Source organism: Hemibagrus wyckioides, linkage group LG17 (genome assembly GCF_019097595.1).
Source record: "Hemibagrus wyckioides isolate EC202008001 linkage group LG17, SWU_Hwy_1.0, whole genome shotgun sequence".
Classification (NCBI taxonomy): Eukaryota; Metazoa; Chordata; class Actinopteri; order Siluriformes; family Bagridae; genus Hemibagrus; species Hemibagrus wyckioides.
Genome location: NC_080726.1, coordinates 25905705 through 25928565, shown reverse-complemented (window position 1 = coordinate 25928565; position 22861 = coordinate 25905705). Strand labels below are relative to the sequence as shown.

General features: G+C 37.2%; 1 protein-coding gene across 1 annotated transcript; it reads right to left on the bottom strand.

Annotated features, from left to right (window-relative positions):
• Window positions 1-487: 487 nt before the first annotated feature.
• Window positions 488-18308, bottom strand: LOC131367745 (chloride channel protein 2-like). The gene is made up of 23 exons (XM_058413221.1): window positions 18150-18308; window positions 14169-14265; window positions 13676-13804; window positions 13115-13243; window positions 12624-12757; window positions 6952-7029; window positions 6610-6688; window positions 6357-6482; window positions 6100-6184; window positions 5555-5656; window positions 4984-5068; window positions 4707-4862; window positions 4547-4616; window positions 4246-4356; window positions 3941-4154; window positions 3532-3662; window positions 3290-3417; window positions 2371-2425; window positions 1470-1534; window positions 1299-1340; window positions 936-1040; window positions 770-856; window positions 488-655 (listed from the first exon to the last, which is right to left on the bottom strand). Exons 1-23 carry the CDS (start codon window positions 18201-18203, stop codon window positions 488-490), a joined length of 2430 nt encoding a protein of 809 aa, XP_058269204.1. The 5' UTR covers window positions 18204-18308.
• Window positions 18309-22861: the final 4553 nt, after the last annotated feature.

Here is a 22861-nt window from a genome sequence, read left to right as displayed (position 1 = left end):
TTGCAGATGATGACCCAATTGAACGATAATGTGAAACGGGTTTTACTCAGCATGCCCTGATTGATGTGAAGTGCTGCAAGATTAATAATATTTGTACAAAGGGAATTAGGCACTGGCAGTTTGTAATCTCATTTTAAGATACTATTATGTCAATCTGAATTATTGTCACACACCACAACTGTATTTTTAAGTAACTGTATGTACCTGGAGGAATAGTTTCTGTAATAATTAAAGCCTGAAATGTATTTTTGCTGCTGCATGTCCTGCATAGAATAATAGTTCTCTTATATCCTAATTAGAAAGCATCTAAAGTGAATAGATCTGGGATCATCTGGGATTCACACTAATTGTGTGAACAAAAAACTTGCATAGTTGAGATGTTTTTTTTTTTTAAATTATTTTTTGTCCAACATGCAGTCCTAGTCCCTTTACTTAACTCTCTCCCTGCATGTTTGCCAGTTGATCCCCACATGAACCTTCATCACAGTTAACTGGTCTGGTTCAGATTGTCTTGGCTGCCCAGAAGTTTGCGGAGCTCCTTGGCCTCTGGTGTTGCCGTCTTCCTGAACCTAGCGCTGTTCTCTCTGAAGCTGGCCATGGGTGCGTGTGCTTTGGCTCCTGACACCTTCACTGAAGTCTCAAAGCCCTTCCGTAGCTGTGACATGACAAAGCAAACACAGTGAAGCTGTGACTCTGGCATGACCCAAAGTCATTTGGATACCGGAACAACAGATTCCGAGAAATCCCAATATTCTTCTTTTTTCCTCACCTCTGTATGTGACACAACTCCTACGAGTCTCCCGACATTGGTGACGTATGCTTGGTCCAAACCCATCGCTAAGAAGATGTTGTGGACCTAAAGATAGGAGAAGAATGATGTGATCATAGTAAAATGTCTGACACTGGTACGTATTAGCCTGCTGGATTTCACGCACCTTCTGTAGCGAGGTCCGTTCTAATATCTGCACAGAGGCAGGGTCAATCTTACAGAGGTTTAAGTCAACCTTTTCATCAAGCTGCTCTTCTTCCCACTTGATGATCTGGACACAAGTTCTCAAAAGTTGAACAGACTCGAAAGATTTTTTTTTTTTTTTTTAATTGTTCCACTCTTTTATAGTCTAATTCTTGTAAATCCCAGCTAGTCCCTACCGTCATGAGATTTGTGGCAATGACTATTTTTGGAATAAAGTACCAAAGGTTTGAGCAGACAAACCAAATCTAAGCAATTCATTCAAATTGTACATCTCTGGATTTGCAATCGTTCGTGTGTGTACACATGGCATGTAATGAGTTATCACCTCTCTCATCGTCATTGTATCTTCTATTTCTGTATTTTCCTCCTAGATGGAAAGAAACCATTGGTGGGGTTTTTTAATTGAATTTGTTATAAACCGTTTAGAAATCAATCAGAAAAAGGAAATTTGTGTTTGGATAAAAGAGAATAAAGCTGAACATGACAGTGCTCTTACCTCTATGTCCACACTAGAATGGCCACACAAGAGGCTCTTAATGGTAATATCTGAACCTTGGTAACCTGAGCAAGACATTAGAGTTGGTAAAGAGATGGTAATTACATGGCTTGGTGGTAGATTGATGTAACATTTCTGATCCTGAAGCACGGCTTGCTCAAGAATCTGCACCAGCTGCATGGTAATCAGTACCATCACCCACTTGGATGGGCTTGGAATGAAAAGGATAGGGTCAAGAAAGAGAATATATTATTTTAAAAAAAAGGAACATTGTCAAGATCCCTTACTACAAGGTTCTCCTGAGCATCAGTTGTAATGAAATGCTGATTTTCAGGACCATTTTAGTTTCTTTCTGGAGTGATTTACTGTCAGCCTTTCTCCCTGAAGGTCTCCCAAACAAGTTATACACCTTTTTTAGTAAAGAGCTCCAGGAGCTCTTTGGGCACTACTCTCTTTACAGTAAACCAAATGTGCTTCAGGTTGGAACCTCATTTTAAAGTTTTTCACTTAAACAGTACTCCAAAATTGGAGGGTACGCAGGACAACCTCTGCATCAAAGATGGGAAGCACAATGAGATGCCAAGCAAAGTTCAGAAGAGAAACCTGCCACCAAAAAGCCCCAGTCACCAGCCAACCTCGGCTATGCTTTGATGTTCCCCTTTCAGTAGATGCCGTGGATCCCGGATCTGCCTCCATGGTTTGGTCTGGAGATCCACCAGAGCAATCATGCTCTACCTTGAGCAATTGCCAGTAGTACTTGTTTGTGTCAATATGTGAAAGAAGTAGCAAATTTAACAAATTTGTACCACTGATGTACTATGATTGTACAGTAGAGGTACTAATAATAATAATAGGGTGGTTTGTGGTTGCCTGATGTGTGACACACTTTCATGTGTTGTACCTCTCTCTATTATCAGTGGTTTAGAAGAAAACGACTTGGATGTTCCGGCTTTAGTCTGAAAGACATTCACAGTTACAAAATGTTAGGAGTCAAATCTGTGCCCTTGCATCTTTTTTTTTTTTTAATTCTGCACTTTTTCTTTTTGTTTAGTTCCTAGATGATTTTCAGATAAAGATGTGGAGCGATGTTATAACAAAAACCCCTCTCACTGGGTGAATAGGTGCCACTTTATCCAGCAAGTCTGCTATTTTCAAGTGTTTTAGGTCTCAGGTTCTTTATCTCCGTCTCAGACAACACTGCTTGTTGCTAATGTAAAGGCAAAATACATCTGTGAAGATGTTCAAGACAGATTATTGCTCTTTAAAGCAATAAAAACACATTTGCAGTTTTTTTTTTCAGAACATGAGCAGGTTGTTTGTGGGGGTAGTACAGAATGGAAAACAAAAATTCATACAGGCTTTCAAGCCTTCATACAACAATATACCAACTGATCATGTGGGGATATGGTAGATTAGTGGTTAAGCTGTTAGATGTCTGATTGGAAGGTTATGAGTTTGAATCCTAGGGTCCACCAAGCTGCCACTGCAGGGCCCCTTGAGCAAGGCCCTTAACCCTCACTTATGGAGCTGTATAAAATGAGGTAAAAATGTATGCCAAATACCATAAGTGATTATTGCTACATACTTCCTTAGGTGTTGGAAGCCTTTTAATGGATTTTCAGTAGTATGTCTAGGTAACTGAACATCCTAAAGTGCAAATGTAAAGATTTTTCTAGTCCAGTACCATTGAATTACTATAATTAGACAAATTCAGCAGGCATACAGGTCTAGTTGAAAACATACCCTGGTGCAATTGCACACCAAAGGTGAATACACTTTGCGTTCATGTTAAATTCCTCCTTCTTTGCTGCACTTCTTACCTCGTGGGCATCGTTCTCGTTCTGCCCTTGCCGGTGGAGGTATTTGAGTCTCCGCATTCGACTGAGCTGATTGGACAGCAGTGCCTGTAGCTGGGCACGCTCAATAGAACCCAGCAATATCTTTGACTCTGGGGAAGGGAAAGAGCCAGAATTGGAGAACCGCCAAGAAATCACTGTCTATAAATGGTGATTGCAGGAGGTATGTTAGGTAAGCATTTGGGGCGGATGGATGGTGGTGGTACCTTCACACTTTACTAAGGGGAGGGTCCTTATTTTCGTGAGCAGGAGGTCCTGCACATCTCTGTAAGTGGAGGCAAGTGTGATGTATTTCACGTCATTCACCATGATGTCCTCCACACGAATGTTAGACTCTCTAAACAGAGACAAACAGCAATGTTTGCATAGATAGCTATGCTATCTAAAAACTAGAACCTGACAGAGGCTAACTTAGTGGACATCAACTTTTTTCCTTTTCATTCCTATACACTTTGCCTTCAACTGCACACTACTTCAGTAAATGATTAATAATTGTGGCTCTTTGTTCTTGTATCACTGTGGCTACACTGACGTAACTAATAAACTGGCCATTCTGAAAAACAAGTAAGTGGTTCCTCAGATTTAGAAAGATAATAGATGAAGATGAACACTCACTCCTTGTGGTCCCAGCTGATCTCCACAGGATACGGAAGTTTCCGGATGTGTATGAGCGAATCATACAGTGACGGCTGCAGACTTTGGGCTACAATATTAGCCACTATAACACAAAATATTATTGGGAAAAGGAAGTTGATCTGGCCGGTCAACTCGAACACAATCATGGCTGTGGAGATGGTATGAGTGGCTGCACCAGACATTGCTGCTGCTCCTGTTCAGGAACAAGACAAAGTATATGATGCTGCAAGTCAGGAAACTCAAGAAACTTCTAATCATGTATGGGTTTTATTTCAGTGTGCTACCTGCCACAGCGTAGCTTCCAGGTATTACAGAGTAAACCGTGCCATTTGCATGAACTCCTTCAGGTAAAACAACAGCCGCCACTTCACCAACTAATCGGCCGAGACCTGCACCTGATTTCACACACAAACGCACACATCTACGTCTCACATTTATTTCTTCATTAAAGCATTAGCTATTTCTTTTTAGCACTCCCTAACCGGTTTATCACAATGACTGATGCAGTTAGAGAACTATTGGTCGGCCTACTTGATTTTCCTACATGGACTAACGGCTATATCTACATGTTCTAAGCCCACTCACCAATGACAAAGGCAGGTACAAAAGCTCCACAGGGGACAGGCATGGAGATGGCCACTGCTGACATGAAGAACTGTACACAAATATCAGACTTTAACCTTCAAGCTGGTTTCTCTGTGATTTAAAAAGCAATTGTAAACCCATTTTTCATTTTCATCCTGACCTTCGTAATGAAGGAGATGGTGAGAGTGCCGAAGACGTTGACTCGTGGATGCTTCCATGCCACGGAATGATCCGAGTGATCAAAATGGTCGCCTTCAAAATGTTTGGACCAGGTGTGGTTGTCAAAAAGTGCAAGTAGAGTTTCCCTCTGAGTGAGCTGTATAGGAAGTGAGGAGAGGCAAGCAGGAAGTGATGTTGTATGATGTTTGGATTAAAGGAATTGTGGATAGTGTCACTAACAAATGAATTCTAGTTGATTTGGGTGTGGTATTAGTTACCTCGCCTGCCATGAACTGTCCAAATCCAGGAGGAAAGGTCAATGTGGAGATGACCAGTGTGACAATAACAGGATACAGCACACGGCTACAAACACACACACACACACACACACCATACTTTTACAGCACAGTAACTATTAACACATTGTAACCCTTGTCATAGTGTAGTAGCTAAAGTAAAGTTTGTTAGATGATCCATGAGAAGGGGCTGAAGGAACCAGAGGTGAATGTAAACCTCAGGAGGAGAACCTCTTCACCAGATTCAGGCTCTGTATTAGAAAGGGCAAAAAATGTAGGTCCTTATAATTAATAGCTAGCCTGAATGATTGTGTTTTGCTATAGTGTAGTTACTTGTCACTGCTGTATAATTGTATGCAGCTGTCGAATACCGAATCTGAACTTTGGAGTATGATGGAAAAAACTAAGTGCCCTTCTCTATACATCTTGATCTCCCTAAAGAAACAATGAAATATTTTATTCTAGAAAAATCCTTTCACCATATCACTAAGCTTTCTTGTTCATTTTCCTGTTGGGCGAATATGTGGATGTGGAATTCTGCAGAACCACTCACGTCTTGGCGAGGAACCTGCTAATGCGGTGAGGGCTCCTGATGAAACGCACCATTATGCCGTTTATGAAGACAAAAAATGCTCCAAAAAGCCCACTCAGAATCCTGAAAACAAATACAGAGAGAGAAATATTTATATCAAAATAACTAAATAACTAGTCACGCTGTTTGACTGGTAACATTTACTAAAACACATACACACATCTAATAGTGTTTAGTTTTGAATATACAATGTTAATGTAAATATTATGTCAGCAAATATACCATTGCTTTATTGATTGTTGATTTTATTCTTACAATAAGCCACAAAATTAATTTCTGTATGTAAAAATTAAGTGACATTTAAAAAAAATCAGGTGCACTGGATATTATTATTATTATTATTATTATTATTATTATTATTATTATTATTATTATTATTATTATTATTATCAATATTATATTGGATTTTTCTTAATTTCACTTGACTTATTATGTCTTGGATCGTAATATTATTTGTCTTTTTTTTTGTTAACTTTGTTATAACATGATACCACACATACACTCACCCAAGGACGGTGAAGGACAGAAACTCTTGGAGTTCATAAGGAAATTCCAGACGGAAATCAGTGTTAAACAGAGGAATAACATATTCTGTAAAGAACCAAAAAGTATCATATGAAAATGATGATGATTATTAATAGTAGCAGTTGTAATATTATAAAAAATAAATTTAGTTGTATTATTATTATTATTATTATTATTATTATTAAAATTAGTGAGAGGAGTTTCAGAAGTAATGTAATTATATAACACACACACACACCATTTCTTCCAATCCACACAGGCAGGATTCTGAAGATGAAGGCACTAATGGCAGCAGCAACATAACATTTCCAGTAACACCGGACCATGAAGAATGACGTAGCCACTTCTATACTGTACAGGATACCTACAATGTATTCAAAAACAAAAAGAAATTCAGCTAGAATCATTTACTTACATCTCTAACTTAAAATGATACATACAACACACACACACACACACACACACACACACACACACAAGTTTGTTCCTACCTCCGATAGGTGAGCCAAAGCAGGAGGCAATTCCAACACCAGCTCCACTAATCAGCAGCTCGATGCCATCAGACTCGCTCTGAATTACACACACACACACAATCATCTAATATAAACAATACTGAATAATAATAATAATAATAATAATAATAATAATAATAATAATAAATTATTGTATTATTTAATTAAAACTATTTAAAATTGAATAATTAAGATTTTAATGAACATTTCTGAGCTATTTTTGTATAAAAGTTACATTGTAAACTTATATTGTAAATTAAATGTAACGTTTGTTCTATTGTGCGTGTGTTTAATTAATTTTATTATTTTCAGATAGTTTACCGCTTTAATGCCTCCAACGTATGCCCTTAACCGGTGGAGCTGTGCTGCACAGATGCTTCCTATATGCACAAAAGGACTCTAGAAAAAAAATTAAACAAAGATTTAAGATGACAATAATACACAATAACACAACAACTACACACACAGATACAGCTACACTCAATTCTACTACAGCTACACTCAATTCTGCTACAGCTACACTCAATTCTGCTACAGCTACACTCAATTCTATTACAGCTACACTCAATTCTACTACAGCTACACTCAATTCTATTACAGCTACACTCAATTCTACTACAGCTACACTCAATTCTGCTACAGCTACACTCAATTCTATTACAGCTACACTCAATTCTACTACAGCTACACTCAATTCTATTACAGCTACACTCAATTCTACTACAGCTACACTCAATTCTACTACAGCTACACTCAATTCTACTACAGCTACACTCAATTCTATTACAGCTACACTCAATTCTATTACAGCTACACTCAATTCTACTACAGCTACACTCAATTCTACTACAGTTACACTCAATTCTATTACAGCTACACTCAATTCTATTACAGCTACACTCAATTCTACTACAGCTACACTCAATTCTATTACAGCTACACTCAATTCTACTACAGCTACACTCAATTCTACTACAGCTACACTCAATTCTACTACAGATACACTCAATTCTATTACAGCTACACTCAATTCTACTACAGCTACACTCAATTCTACTACAGCTACACTCAATTCTACTACAGCTACACTCAATTCTATTACAGCTACACTCAATTCTACTACAGCTACACTCAATTCTACTACAGCTACACTCAATTCTATTACAGCTACACTCAATTCTACTACAGCTACACTCAATTCTACTACAGCTACACTCAATTCTACTACAGCTACACTCAATTCTACTACAGCTACACTCAATTCTATTACAGCTACACTCAATTCTGCTACAGCTACACTCAATTCTGCTACAGCTACACTCAATTCTATTACAGCTACACTCAATTCCACTACAGCTACACTCAATTCTATTACAGCTACACTCAATTCTATTACAGCTACACTCAATTCTACTACAGCTACACTCAATTCTACTACAGCTACACTCAATTCTACTACAGCTACACTCGATTCTATTACAGCTACACTCGATTCTACTACAGCTACACTCGATTCTACTACAGCTACACTCAATTCTGCTACAGCTACACTCAATTCTATTACAGCTACACTCAATTCTACTACAGCTACACTCAATTCTATTACAGCTACACTCAATTCTACTACAGCTACACTCAATTCTACTACAGCTACACTCAATTCTACTACAGCTACACTCAATTCTACTACAGCTACACTCAATTCTATTACAGCTACACTCAATTCTATTACAGCTACACTCAATTCTACTACAGCTACACTCAATTCTATTACAGCTACACTCAATTCTACTACAGCTACACTCAATTCTATTACAGCTACACTCAATTCTACTACAGCTACACTCAATTCTACTACAGCTACACTCAATTCTACTACAGATACACTCAATTCTATTACAGCTACACTCAATTCTACTACAGCTACACTCAATTCTACTACAGCTACACTCAATTCTACTACAGCTACACTCAATTCTACTACAGCTACACTCAATTCTATTACAGCTACACTCAATTCTATTACAGCTACACTCAATTCTACTACAGCTACACTCAATTCTACTACAGTTACACTCAATTCTATTACAGCTACACTCAATTCTATTACAGCTACACTCAATTCTACTACAGCTACACTCAATTCTATTACAGCTACACTCAATTCTACTACAGCTACACTCAATTCTACTACAGCTACACTCAATTCTACTACAGATACACTCAATTCTATTACAGCTACACTCAATTCTACTACAGCTACACTCAATTCTACTACAGCTACACTCAATTCTACTACAGCTACACTCAATTCTATTACAGCTACACTCAATTCTACTACAGCTACACTCAATTCTACTACAGCTACACTCAATTCTATTACAGCTACACTCAATTCTACTACAGCTACACTCAATTCTACTACAGCTACACTCAATTCTACTACAGCTACACTCAATTCTACTACAGCTACACTCAATTCTATTACAGCTACACTCAATTCTGCTACAGCTACACTCAATTCTGCTACAGCTACACTCAATTCTATTACAGCTACACTCAATTCCACTACAGCTACACTCAATTCTATTACAGCTACACTCAATTCTATTACAGCTACACTCAATTCTACTACAGCTACACTCAATTCTACTACAGCTACACTCAATTCTACTACAGCTACACTCGATTCTACTACAGCTACACTCGATTCTACTACAGCTACACTCGATTCTACTACAGCTACACTCAATTCTGCTACAGCTACACTCAATTCTATTACAGCTACACTCAATTCTACTACAGCTACACTCAATTCTATTACAGCTACACTCAATTCTACTACAGCTACACTCAATTCTACTACAGCTACACTCAATTCTACTACAGCTACACTCAATTCTACTACAGCTACACTCAATTCTATTACAGCTACACTCAATTCTATTACAGCTACACTCAATTCTACTACAGCTACACTCAATTCTATTACAGCTACACTCAATTCTATTACAGCTACACTCAATTCTACTACAGCTACACTCAATTCTATTACAGCTACACTCAATTCTACTACAGCTACACTCAATTCTACTACAGCTACACTCAATTCTACTACAGATACACTCAATTCTATTACAGCTACACTCAATTCTACTACAGCTACACTCAATTCTACTACAGCTACACTCAATTCTACTACAGCTACACTCAATTCTACTACAGCTACACTCAATTCTACTACAGCTACACTCAATTCTACTACAGCTACACTCAATTCTATTACAGCTACACTCAATTCTACTACAGCTACACTCAATTCTACTACAGCTACACTCAATTCTACTACAGCTACACTCAATTCTATTACAGCTACACTCAATTCTACTACAGCTACACTCAATTCTGCTACAGCTACACTCAATTCTGCTACAGCTACACTCAATTCTATTACAGCTACACTCAATTCTACTACAGCTACACTCAATTCTATTACAGCTACACTCAATTCTGCTACAGCTACACTCAATTCTGCTACAGCTACACTCAATTCTATTACAGCTACACTCAATTCTACTACAGCTACACTCAATTCTATTACAGCTACACTCAATTCTACTACAGCTACACTCAATTCTACTACAGCTACACTCAATTCTACTACAGCTACACTCAATTCTATTACAGCTACACTCAATTCTATTACAGCTACACTCAATTCTACTACAGCTACACTCAATTCTACTACAGTTACACTCAATTCTATTACAGCTACACTCAATTCTATTACAGCTACACTCAATTCTACTACAGCTACACTCAATTCTATTACAGCTACACTCAATTCTACTACAGCTACACTCAATTCTACTACAGCTACACTCAATTCTACTACAGATACACTCAATTCTATTACAGCTACACTCAATTCTACTACAGCTACACTCAATTCTACTACAGCTACACTCAATTCTACTACAGCTACACTCAATTCTATTACAGCTACACTCAATTCTACTACAGCTACACTCAATTCTACTACAGCTACACTCAATTCTATTACAGCTACACTCAATTCTACTACAGCTACACTCAATTCTACTACAGCTACACTCAATTCTACTACAGCTACACTCAATTCTACTACAGCTACACTCAATTCTATTACAGCTACACTCAATTCTGCTACAGCTACACTCAATTCTGCTACAGCTACACTCAATTCTATTACAGCTACACTCAATTCCACTACAGCTACACTCAATTCTATTACAGCTACACTCAATTCTATTACAGCTACACTCAATTCTACTACAGCTACACTCAATTCTACTACAGCTACACTCAATTCTACTACAGCTACACTCGATTCTATTACAGCTACACTCGATTCTACTACAGCTACACTCGATTCTACTACAGCTACACTCAATTCTGCTACAGCTACACTCAATTCTATTACAGCTACACTCAATTCTACTACAGCTACACTCAATTCTATTACAGCTACACTCAATTCTACTACAGCTACACTCAATTCTACTACAGCTACACTCAATTCTACTACAGCTACACTCAATTCTACTACAGCTACACTCAATTCTATTACAGCTACACTCAATTCTATTACAGCTACACTCAATTCTACTACAGCTACACTCAATTCTACTACAGCTACACTCAATTCTATTACAGCTACACTCAATTCTATTACAGCTACACTCAATTCTATTACAGCTACACTCAATTCTACTACAGCTACACTCAATTCTATTACAGCTACACTCAATTCTACTACAGCTACACTCAATTCTACTACAGCTACACTCAATTCTACTACAGATACACTCAATTCTATTACAGCTACACTCAATTCTACTACAGCTACACTCAATTCTACTACAGCTACACTCAATTCTACTACAGCTACACTCAATTCTACTACAGCTACACTCAATTCTACTACAGCTACACTCAATTCTATTACAGCTACACTCAATTCTACTACAGCTACACTCAATTCTACTACAGCTACACTCAATTCTACTACAGCTACACTCAATTCTATTACAGCTACACTCAATTCTGCTACAGCTACACTCAATTCTATTACAGCTACACTCAATTCCACTACAGCTACACTCAATTCCACTACAGCTACACTCAATTCTATTACAGCTACACTCGATTCTACTACAGCTACACTCGATTCTACTACAGCTACACTCGATTCTATTACAGCTACACTCGATTCTACTACAGCTACACTCGATTCTACTACAGCTACACTCAATTCTACTACAGCTACACTCAATTCTATTACAGCTACACTCGATTCTACTACAGCTACACTCGATTCTACTACAGCTACACTCGATTCTATTACAGCTACACTCAATTCTATTACAGCTACACTCGATTCTACTACAGCTACACTCGATTCTACTACAGCTACACTCAATTCTACTACAGCTACACTCGATTCTACTACAGCTACACTCAATTCTATTACAGCTACACTCAATTCTACTACAGCTACACTCAATTCTACTACAGCTACACTCAATTCTACTACAGCTACACTCAATTCTATTACAGCTACACTCAATTCTACTACAGCTACACTGTCTTGTCTAGTATCACTGAAAATTAGGACTAAGCTTTGCTGTGTGATAGGAAAGTCAAACGTGTGCTGCTCTTTATGTCTTGGGACAATATGTGTGAGAATTTGGGGAAGAAAAATGTTTTAGCTTCCACATATTCACACAAGAGGGCAAGTTTGCTATTCCTATCATGCTTCAAGGTTCTGTCTCTATAATCCTACAGCCACACCAGCCAACACTGGATGTATAAATATTAAAACAAAGCTGTAAAATAATATTTCATTATAATAAGTCTTGTAATAACCATTCTACATAAATCATTATAATGTCTATAAGTTATTGTTTGTTTATGTAGTATACTACATGCAGTAGTATTGTGTGTGTGTGTACCTCTTTTCCTAGAGGCATGCCGCTGCCCAGGGCACAGGTCAGACCCACCAGTTTGGCCAGCAGTGTGTTGAGGCTCAGGTGATCTTTAACCATCACTCCTTTTACAATTGTCTTCATCTCTGGGATCCCGGATCCTGCAAAAGACATTGATGTACGACACACCGTCTAACCATACATCCAAAAACCACAAATGCAGACACTACACCTACATAAAATCCAAAAAAGACCAAACAACCAAAAAAAGAAACAATGAAAAGACCAAAAGTAAATGATTTTTTAATAAATTAATTTACACCTAGGCAATAATTGTCATATCAAATGGCTGCTATTATATGGATGTTACCATGACAACCTATGAAAACCTGTTTCCACCACTTATGATGAGTAAATGATGTTCTGTGATGATGTTCAGTGATGTTCCTTTATTAACTCTTATAAAGTCTGTCTGTGTGTGTGTGTGTGTGTGTGTGTGTGTGTGTGCTCTCCTTTACCTGCGGCTTGTGGTCCTACTAAGAAAGTAAATACTGCAGCGAAGCAGATCAGCAGTATGGGGATAAAAATCCAGGCCAGATACTGCAGGAATACGTTAAAGTGTGCCATCTCATACAGCTTCCTTGTAGCTAGATGGAGAAACACACACACACACACACACACACACACACACAGACTTACATACAGTAAGAACCTAGATGCAAGTTAGCGTTTGGATGAATTTGTATTTATTGAATTTACTTTTTTATATGAAATTAATTTGTAAACCACAATAATTATATAATAATTTGTCATTAGTTCATTCAGCATTGCATGATTATAACTGGTGTATTACTGAATCTTAAATCCAAGTATCATCAAACGGTTTAACAAATGACAATATGAATACAAAACTTTTTTCAGATGCATCCATGTTAGTGTGAACAAAACAGACATGACTGGAGGGGACGTTTTTTGTTCACTGATTTTGTTTACAGTTGTAAGGACTGCTGCTGTGTTGATCCTGTACATCACAACAAGAGAATTTATAAACACACACACACACACACACACACACTCACAGTGCAGGCCGAAGTCGATGCCGTAGTCCATGGCCCAGCTGAAAAAGCCTGTGATAACTCCTAACAGGATGAGGATGATCCATTCTTCACCAATATGCCAAATTAGGAACGTCTTCCACTGCGAATTCCCTGCACACACACTGTCAGAATTACCAAACAAAACAAAAAAACCTCTCAAATAAAATAAAATATGAACAGAAAAGAATGGTGCATGTGATACACACATTCTTCTATAATAACTTGTATGTCCAAATTTTACCTTAACTCTATTGCAAACACAGTTTTAACTTTTACTATTTACTATGCTACTAATGGCTGTAGCTGAAGAATCGTAAATAATTTCACAAGACGTTTCTCCTACCTTAATTGACATCCTGATTGAGAGGTTGATGTGACAAAGCAGAGTTAGTTACTACCCTGAAGCTGATTATTTTCTAATAACATAACATGCCAGAGTGTTTAATTTCCCTTTAGAGCACAGGGATATACTCACCTGTGACCTTTTTGTTGGACTCCTCAGTTTGTCTTTGCTCCATGAGACGATGCCTGAATCTGATCCTGTCTTCTAGTTCATCTGTACAGCCGTACATCTGTCCAGCAAGGTTAAATTCACACACACACACACACACACATAATTTGCATAAAACGTCACCTGGTATTTCAGTTCCTCTGCGTTTGACAATTTTACTGTTTCACATTTTTAAATTTTAGTTATTCAAATTCACTTTTCTTGCTAGTTCCAAAAGAAAATTATCCTGTATTATGAAGATTACACTTGTACAAATCAGCATCTACAAAGAACAGAGATCAAAGAACAAATCTTGACTCATATATTTCCTTTAAATTCCACACTTTCCTGCACTTTTCAGACCTGCACAAAATCATTCAACAGGCTTTCGGAATAAAGAGCTAATAAGTACAATAAGACACAGTGGACTGCATGTTTCAATTAAAATGCTTTAAATATATTGGTAAGAAATCATAATTTGTCTACAATTGTTTCAAAATGTTTAAGTATGTTTTAAAGAAAGAGCAACAACTTGGGCACATTTTGTGATATTTTAAAGGATAACTGTTCATTTGACATGTAAATACAAAATAACTATATTTTTATGATAGATAGATAGATAGATAGATAGATAGATAGATAGATAGATAGATAGATAGATAGATAGATAGATACATAGATACATACATACATACATACATACATACATACATACATACATACATACATACATACTTTATTCATCCCAAAGGGATATTCACAGTTTCCAGCAGTATCCACAAACACAGGTAATAGATAAAATAGGAAGGAATTTAACAAAAATACTAAAATACCCAAATTAGGGTACAAAAATATATCAAACAACAAAATATAAAATATTACAAAATATAGTATAATATAACAATATAAGAAAATATATCAGAAAAATACTAAATACAGAGATTTAGGAATAAATATGGAGAATTGGATGAAAAACAAGTAATGTGCAAGACAAGTGTTTAAGGTTACAGACCTGTCGATGTGCAAAAACTGCGTGTTTATGAGTCCTGTGCAAATATCAGTGTAGTGAGAGTTCTGTATAAACCGGAGTGTAGTGAGAGTTCTGTATAAACCGGAGTGTAGTGAGAGTTCCGTATAAACTGGAGTGAGAGTTCTGTATAAACTGGAGTGAGAGTTCTGTATAAACTGGAGTGTAGTGAGAGTTCTGTATAAACCGGAGTGTAGTGAGAGTTCTGTATAAACTGGAGTGTAGTGAGAGTTCTGTATAAACTGGAGTGTAGTGAGAGTTCTGTATAAACCGGAGTGTAGTGAGAGTTCTGTATAAACCGGAGTGTAGTGAGAGTTCTGTATAAACTGGAGTGTAGTGAGAGTTCTGTATAAACCGGAGTGTAGTGAGAGTTCTGTATAAACTGGAGTGAGAGTTCTGTATAAACCGGAGTGTAGTGAGAGTTCTGTATAAACTGGAGTGTAGTGAGAGTTCTGTATAAACCGGAGTGTAGTGAGAGTTCTGTATAAACTGGAGTGAGAGTTCCGTATAAACTGGAGTGTAGTGAGAGTTCTGTATAAACCGGAGTGAGAGTTCTGTATAAACCGGAGTGTAGTGAGAGTTCTGTATAAACCGGAGTGTAGTGAGAGTTCTGTATAAACTGGAGTGTAGTGAGAGTTCTGTATAAACCGGAGTGTAGTGAGAGTTCTGTATAAACCGGAGTGAGAGTTCTGTATAAACTGGAGTGTAGTGAGAGTTCTGTATAAACTGGAGTGTAGTGAGAGTTCTGTATAAACCGGAGTGAGAGTTCTGTATAAACTGGAGTGTAGTGAGAGTTCTGTATAAACCGGAGTGTAGTGAGAGTTCTGTATAAACCGGAGTGTAGTGAGAGTTCTGTATAAACCGGAGTGTAGTGAGAGTTCTGTATAAACCGGAGTGAGAGTTCTGTATAAACTGGAGTGTAGTGAGAGTTCTGTATAAACTGGAGTGTAGTGAGAGTTCTGTATAAACCGGAGTGTAGTGAGAGTTCTGTATAAACCGGAGTGTAGTGAGAGTTCTGTATAAACTGGAGTGTAGTGAGAGTTCTGTATAAACCGGAGTGTAGTGAGAGTTCTGTATAAACTGGAGTGTAGTGAGAGTTCTGTATAAACTGGAGTGTAGTGAGAGTTCTGTATAAACTGGAGTGTAGTGAGAGTTCCGTATAAACTGGAGTGAGAGTTCTGTATAAACCGGAGTGTAGTGAGAGTTCTGTATAAACCGGAGTGTAGTGAGAGTTCTGTATAAACCGGAGTGTATTGAGAGTTCTGTATAAACTGGAGTGTAGTGAGAGTTCCGTATAAACTGGAGTGAGAGTTCTGTATAAACCGGAGTGTAGTGAGAGTTCTGTATAAACTGGAGTGAGAGTTCTGTATAAACTGGAGTGTAGTGAGAGTTCCGTATAAACTGGAGTGAGAGTTCTGTATAAACCGGAGTGTAGTGAGAGTTCTGTATAAACCGGAGTGTAGTGAGAGTTCTGTATAAACCGGAGTGAGAGTTCTGTATAAACTGGAGTGTAGTGAGAGTTCTGTATAAACCGGAGTGTAGTGAGAGTTCTGTATAAACCGGAGTGTATTGAGAGTTCTGTATAAACCGGAGTGTAGTGAGAGTTCTGTATAAACCGGAGTGTATTGTGTGTAGTGTGTGGTGTGTGTTGATTCCGTGCGCATGGCAAATATCTCAGAGGGTCATGGTTTGTAAACAGTGTAGTGTAGTGATGCTGAGCAAATGTTCTAAAAGTTCTCGTTAAGGAAACTGTTTCCAGGGTTGCTGTATTTATGCCAAATTGGGCAGGATATTTAGTTCAAAATATTTTCTATTCTATTTTATTTCAGGGAACTTTGTTTCCAATGCAAAAGCTGAGAAAAATGCATCCTAAATCATTTGGGTTGTTCGTGGTCTTTTGGGTGGATTGAAACCTGGCAACCCTGGTTAATGATAAGAAACACTCTTTAGGAAACACACATCTGCTGTATGGAGAACATCTGAAGGAAGGAAGGACTGTAGTCTGTCACTCGCTAGCTATCTATTACAGTATTACTACACTATGTGTGATATCCACTTAAGGTTATTTTATTATTAATGTTGTCCTGCAACATCACAATATTGCCTACCAATAAAATCATTGTAACATTCTCTCCAGACACACACACTAATTGTAAAGAGAATTTCGTGCTGTGACACTTCTGGAAAATTCTGTGTACAGGAAGTGTCAGTGAATGTTTTTGCTCCACTGGTCGGCAGCACCAATAACACTTCACAGAACTGGTTTAAGAAGAACATCAGCTGGTCCAGTAAACACACACACACACACACACACTATTCTGAAATCCATCAGTCTTTTGCCAAACATATCAATACAATGTCCAATCATGGCAATAGTTAATATCTTAACCAGTTCATATCATTTCTTCCATACATTTAAATCATTCTTAATAATGTGGAATTGTCCATTGAGAACCGTGATTCTAACATGATTCTAAACAAAAGGGTTCTTTAAAAATTCACTGCTTAATCTTAGCTTTCTAAAACCTTTTCTGATAAGAAAAGACTTTTTTGTCATTGTCTATAGGCCAGGCGATTAATAAAATAATTTCTCTATTAGATTGAGGAACGGGAATCCTGAAGTATAAATCAATAATAACTAGAAATATAAAAAATACAAAACTAAAACATTATTTTACTAAATATGATGTTTTGAAATGTTTAATAATTTCATTTTTTATTTTATCAAGTAAATTAATATTTATTTACTAACATGACAGTTCCTTTATTTATAACCCATGATGGGTAAAGACAATAAATGCGGAATCCCAAAAAGCTCATTAGAAACTCTTAAAAGTTCTACATAGAACTCCTATCTACACAATCTGTTTTATCTAAAAGTATAATGCAAAAGTATTGGATGTACTGTTATTGTGCATGTCTTTTTCTCTCTTACTCACCTGCTGCTTTTCAGACTGAAGTGCTGTCTTTTCTTCAGTTTCCACAGAAGCCATAAATTATAAATACACAAACTCAAAGTTTAATACTCTCAAACAGCGTAACACAAAGAGCTTAAATGTAGTGATGGTTTTTATATTTATATACCTCAGAATCGATATAGAGGTTGACCGAGGCGGGACTGGACCTCAGAGGAGGATCACCGCTTCTGCTTTTCTACAAATTTCACGTCTAATTTTAGTTTTTCTCCAAGAAAACACCAGTGAACCAAGTGTGTAGCCTAAACAAAGTTTCTCTCTCGTTCACTCTTTCACCTTTGTCATGTCTCTGTTCACTCAGCAAAAACATTACATGATTTAAGGTAATATATCACTATAGGAATTTTATATTACACGAGATTCAACCATTTTATTCAGTTTTCCATTATCTTAAACAATTAATGCAGCCTAAGTTTTCTTACTACAACATCAGCCATTTTGAGAAATGAAATTAACCAGAGTTAATAAAACTAATCAGTGATTTGTTAAGTTTTATTTTAGTTGTGTTTTACCACTCGGTTAATTCTGATCGTCTCCTGTGATGGAGACTAAACATGTAAACAGCAACAATTCTACACAGATGATTGAATTTTGTGGGCAATTGAAAGAATTTAATGTTTTAAACAGGTGTAACTTTCAATTTATTAGCTGACAATATGCCGCTTTAGAAATTGAGAAATCTCAGATTACGTTTTATCTTTGAAAATGAAAATTCAATCCAAATTTAAAGAATTCAAGTTTATCCAAGTTTACTGAAGAAATAAAACAGAATTATGATGATTAATTGTTTTTTTTTTGTTTTTTTTTTCAAAACAAGGTTTATTCCAAAGCAAGTTTAAGTTCATCTGTATTAAAAGATAAACATTGATTTAAACCAAAAATAAACACTGATTTAATTATAGCTTAATCTTTGTTGGTGGTAAATCTATATAAAATAGCGAAACCATATAAATAACAGCAGTGACAAAAAACAAAAGGATAAATTTAAAAATAGAAAAAAGAAATATATAATGTATAAGACACAGAATATGTCCAGTAATTTAAAAGATTTTATTTAAATAAAGAATTATAAATCTAAATTTAGAATAGGAAGAAAGTGATCACTACCATATAATATGTTCACCATATGTGATGTGAACTTAACACTCCATTTAAAACATGGGTAATAAAGCATTCAAAGATGAGCACAACATTTTATATGGGAATTAATGAATAAAGAATAAATGAATAACGTTGTAGAGTTGAATTAAAACAATGTTTTAATGATTAAGTAATGCAGATTAAAAATGATGTGGAAATCCAAAGACGTCCACTTGTCCGCTTCCACGAACTATACACAGTACTGAGAATTTACACAACAATCAGTTTTATCACCACAATGTTCAGGAATGTCTCTAATTAGAAATGTGTTAATGTTATTAGGAAACAGCCTTTTCATTGTAAATGGGATGTGTGCTTTATGTTGAAATGTTCTCCTCTTCAGCATATTTAATAGAACAATAACTCATGGAAAATGGAAATACCTGTCATTTATTTCCACTATTCTAATTATCATAACAAAACACAGAACTGCATATAGAACCTATCAACAAGGAAAGACAGAAATAAAAGTTATTAGAAAGCTGTTGAAGTTAAAAGACAGCAGTAGAAGTTGAAGGGCAAGACTGATCATTTCAATTACAATAGAAAGACGTCTCCATGTATTTTCATGGACATCCCTAGAAGCAGTGGACAGACTCCAAACAGAAGCAAGGGATTAGAATAGATCAGGCAGGTCCAGAGAGCCGAATTGGTCAGGAACACTGGTATTTCAGGAGCAGTGTGTGTGTGTGTGTGTGTGTGTGTGTGTGTGTGTAGTTAGGGGGTTGGGGGTGGGGTGGGGTGGGGGGTGTCAGAGAGAGAGAGAGAGATTGTATGCTTTGGATAATAGTTCAATATATGAATAAAGAGCTTTCTCTTTCAAAGCCCCACAGTTATGGAACAGCCTTCCAATTAGTGTTGGGGATTCAGACACAGTCTCAGTGTTTAAGTCTAGGCTGAAGACACATTTGTTCAGTCGAGCTTTTAATATATAGTTCTTAGGTAAAGGAGCAGATCTGAAAGGTTCATGGTCATAGAGTGTTTGGTGTACTGGGATGTTTGGATGCTGTCATCTTACCACCCTCACATGGTCACTCAGGTCACTGACCGTGAAGTGGTTGGACGCTTTATGTCCCGGGAAGCCTTCATGTCTGTGACCTTCTGGCTCTCCCTTTTAGTTATGATGTCATAGCTAGTCTTGCCGGAGTTCCTGCCTGCACTTTACACATAATCTACATCGTCTTTAAACATCACATGATCAGAATCATACTAATCATAATATCTTTCTCTTTCTCTCTCTGTCTTTCTCTGTTGAGCTATACACCCCACTCCTGAGCTCCCAGTGTTCTGAGTTTCCAGTATGACCACTGCCCTACCCCTGGTCGGAGTCTGGTCACTTGGTGGTGCCCACTGATGCTGTGGATGGATCTGTGTGGACCAGGAGACAGCTGTGGAGAGAGCCACTTGTGGACTTTCACACCATCACAGATCTGTCATTACATCTGTCAGCCCGTAACAGCAAAGAATTAGTGTCTATAATGACCTCAGAAACTACACTGACCTAATAGTTCCTCATGGGTCATTGATTTCTGTTGTAGAAAGGACATTAATCAGTTACAGTTACATTATTTACTGTCCAGTGTCACCCAGATGAGGATGAGGTTCCCTTCTGAGCCTGGTTCCTCTCAAGGTTTCTTCCTCATATCATCACAGGGAGTTTTTCCTTGCCACCGTCACCACAGGCTTCTCATTAGGGATAAAATAAAATAAGGCTAAAATAGTTTAATAATTTAATTTAATAACTTACAGTATTTTTATTTTTAGTTATTTAGTTATTTTTTCATCTCCTTACTCTGATTCTTTGTAAAGCTGCTTTGAGACAAATAAATTGAATTGAATTGAGATTATAAATATGTAAATATGCAAATATGTTATGTGCAGAGTGCAAGCAGGGTCTTTGGCAAGACTAGCTTTAACAGCATAACTAAAAGGGAGAGCCAAGAGGTGACACAAACATGTGGGCTTCCCGGGACGTAAAGCAGCCAGCCACTCCACCATCAACAAACCTGAGTGGACACATGAGTGTGTGGGGCAACAACATAGAAATATCCCAGTTTACCAAAATCGATTTTGATCGATCTAGGCGTGGTGGATAAAAAACAAAGGTTAGCTCGGTAACTGTGGTGTGAGACCATTCAATGTTTTACAAAATTTTACCAGAAGCCAGTGCAGTGTGGATAAGAGAGGAATAATTTATTCATATGTTCTTGTTTTGTTTAGTATTCAAGATGATTGGAATAACTGTAGCTTGTTTATGCCGCTACACTGGAACATCCAGACGGCATTAGAATAATCCAGTGTAGAGATAACAACATGAAAAAAGCATTGAACTCTTTGAGAATATTAATGGACTACAAAACACCATTCTCTAGAACGGGTAATGCGGATGCTTGTCCAGCCGAGCTAAACACCTTTCACACTCACTGTGAGCCTGAGAGTTACGGAGCAGAAAACATGTTCATTATCTCTGAGGAGAGATAGGGCCATTTAGGAAATTGGAATGCCAGGAAGGCAGCAGGACCAGATGGCATCTCAGGTCAGGTCCTGAGAGCATGCGCTGACCAACTAGCACCAGTGTTCACCGAGATATTCAATCTCTTCCTGGAAGTGTCTGTAAACTTCCAGCTCTACCACCATTGTCAAATTTGGTGATGACAATGTTGTGGTAGCCCTGATCTCCAGCAACGATGAGAAGGTCTACCTTGAAGCTTCAGACCGTGGAATGTAACTATATTCTATATTTAATCCAAATGTTAGTATAAGATACTATGAGTGGGTCCTATAATGCTCTAAATAATCCCTGCCTCTAGGATGGACACAAATACTGTCCGCAGAGATTCTTACAGATTAGTCCATCAATTAATGCTTTGTCTAAAGAAAGAAGCAGGAGTTCAATTCATGGATTAATTCAGAATATGACCCTTTGGGCTGTAAATAATCTGCATCAAAAAATTAGCTGTAAATTAGCTGAATTGATTATAATTGTAGAATTATATTTCTTGGCTACATATTTTAGGTTAAAGAACTTGATAAGCATTGCATTTCTGTTGAGCTTTTGAAAGACATCGAAGTTGAGGTTAAAAATTTCAGCAGTAAAATTTGAAGTTGAGGTTGAAGGACATTAGTTAGAAGTTGGACTTGGAAATTGAAAGACAGCAGTAGAAGTAAAGGTGAAGCTGATGCTTTAGAAACTGATATTTACACAACAAGGTTCTTTGCTTTAATGCTTTAATAAATCTATGTGCAGAGAAATTTCAGGATTTGTTGTTTGGTATCTGTGAACACAAGGGTACATCACATTCACAAGAATTAAACTTAATGTGTGTGTGTGTGTGTGTGTGTGTGTGTTGTAAAACTTTTATTTTTTAAACTTTTATTACTGTATAAATTACTAGGAACTATTTGAAGGCTCAACTTTAGAACAACAAAGCAACAAAAGAGCCTTGAGTTCTGAGGAAAAGTTTACAGTGTCCACTTAGAGAGCTGATATGATGGTGGCTGAGATGAAATGCAGAGGGCTGGACTGCAGAGGGCTG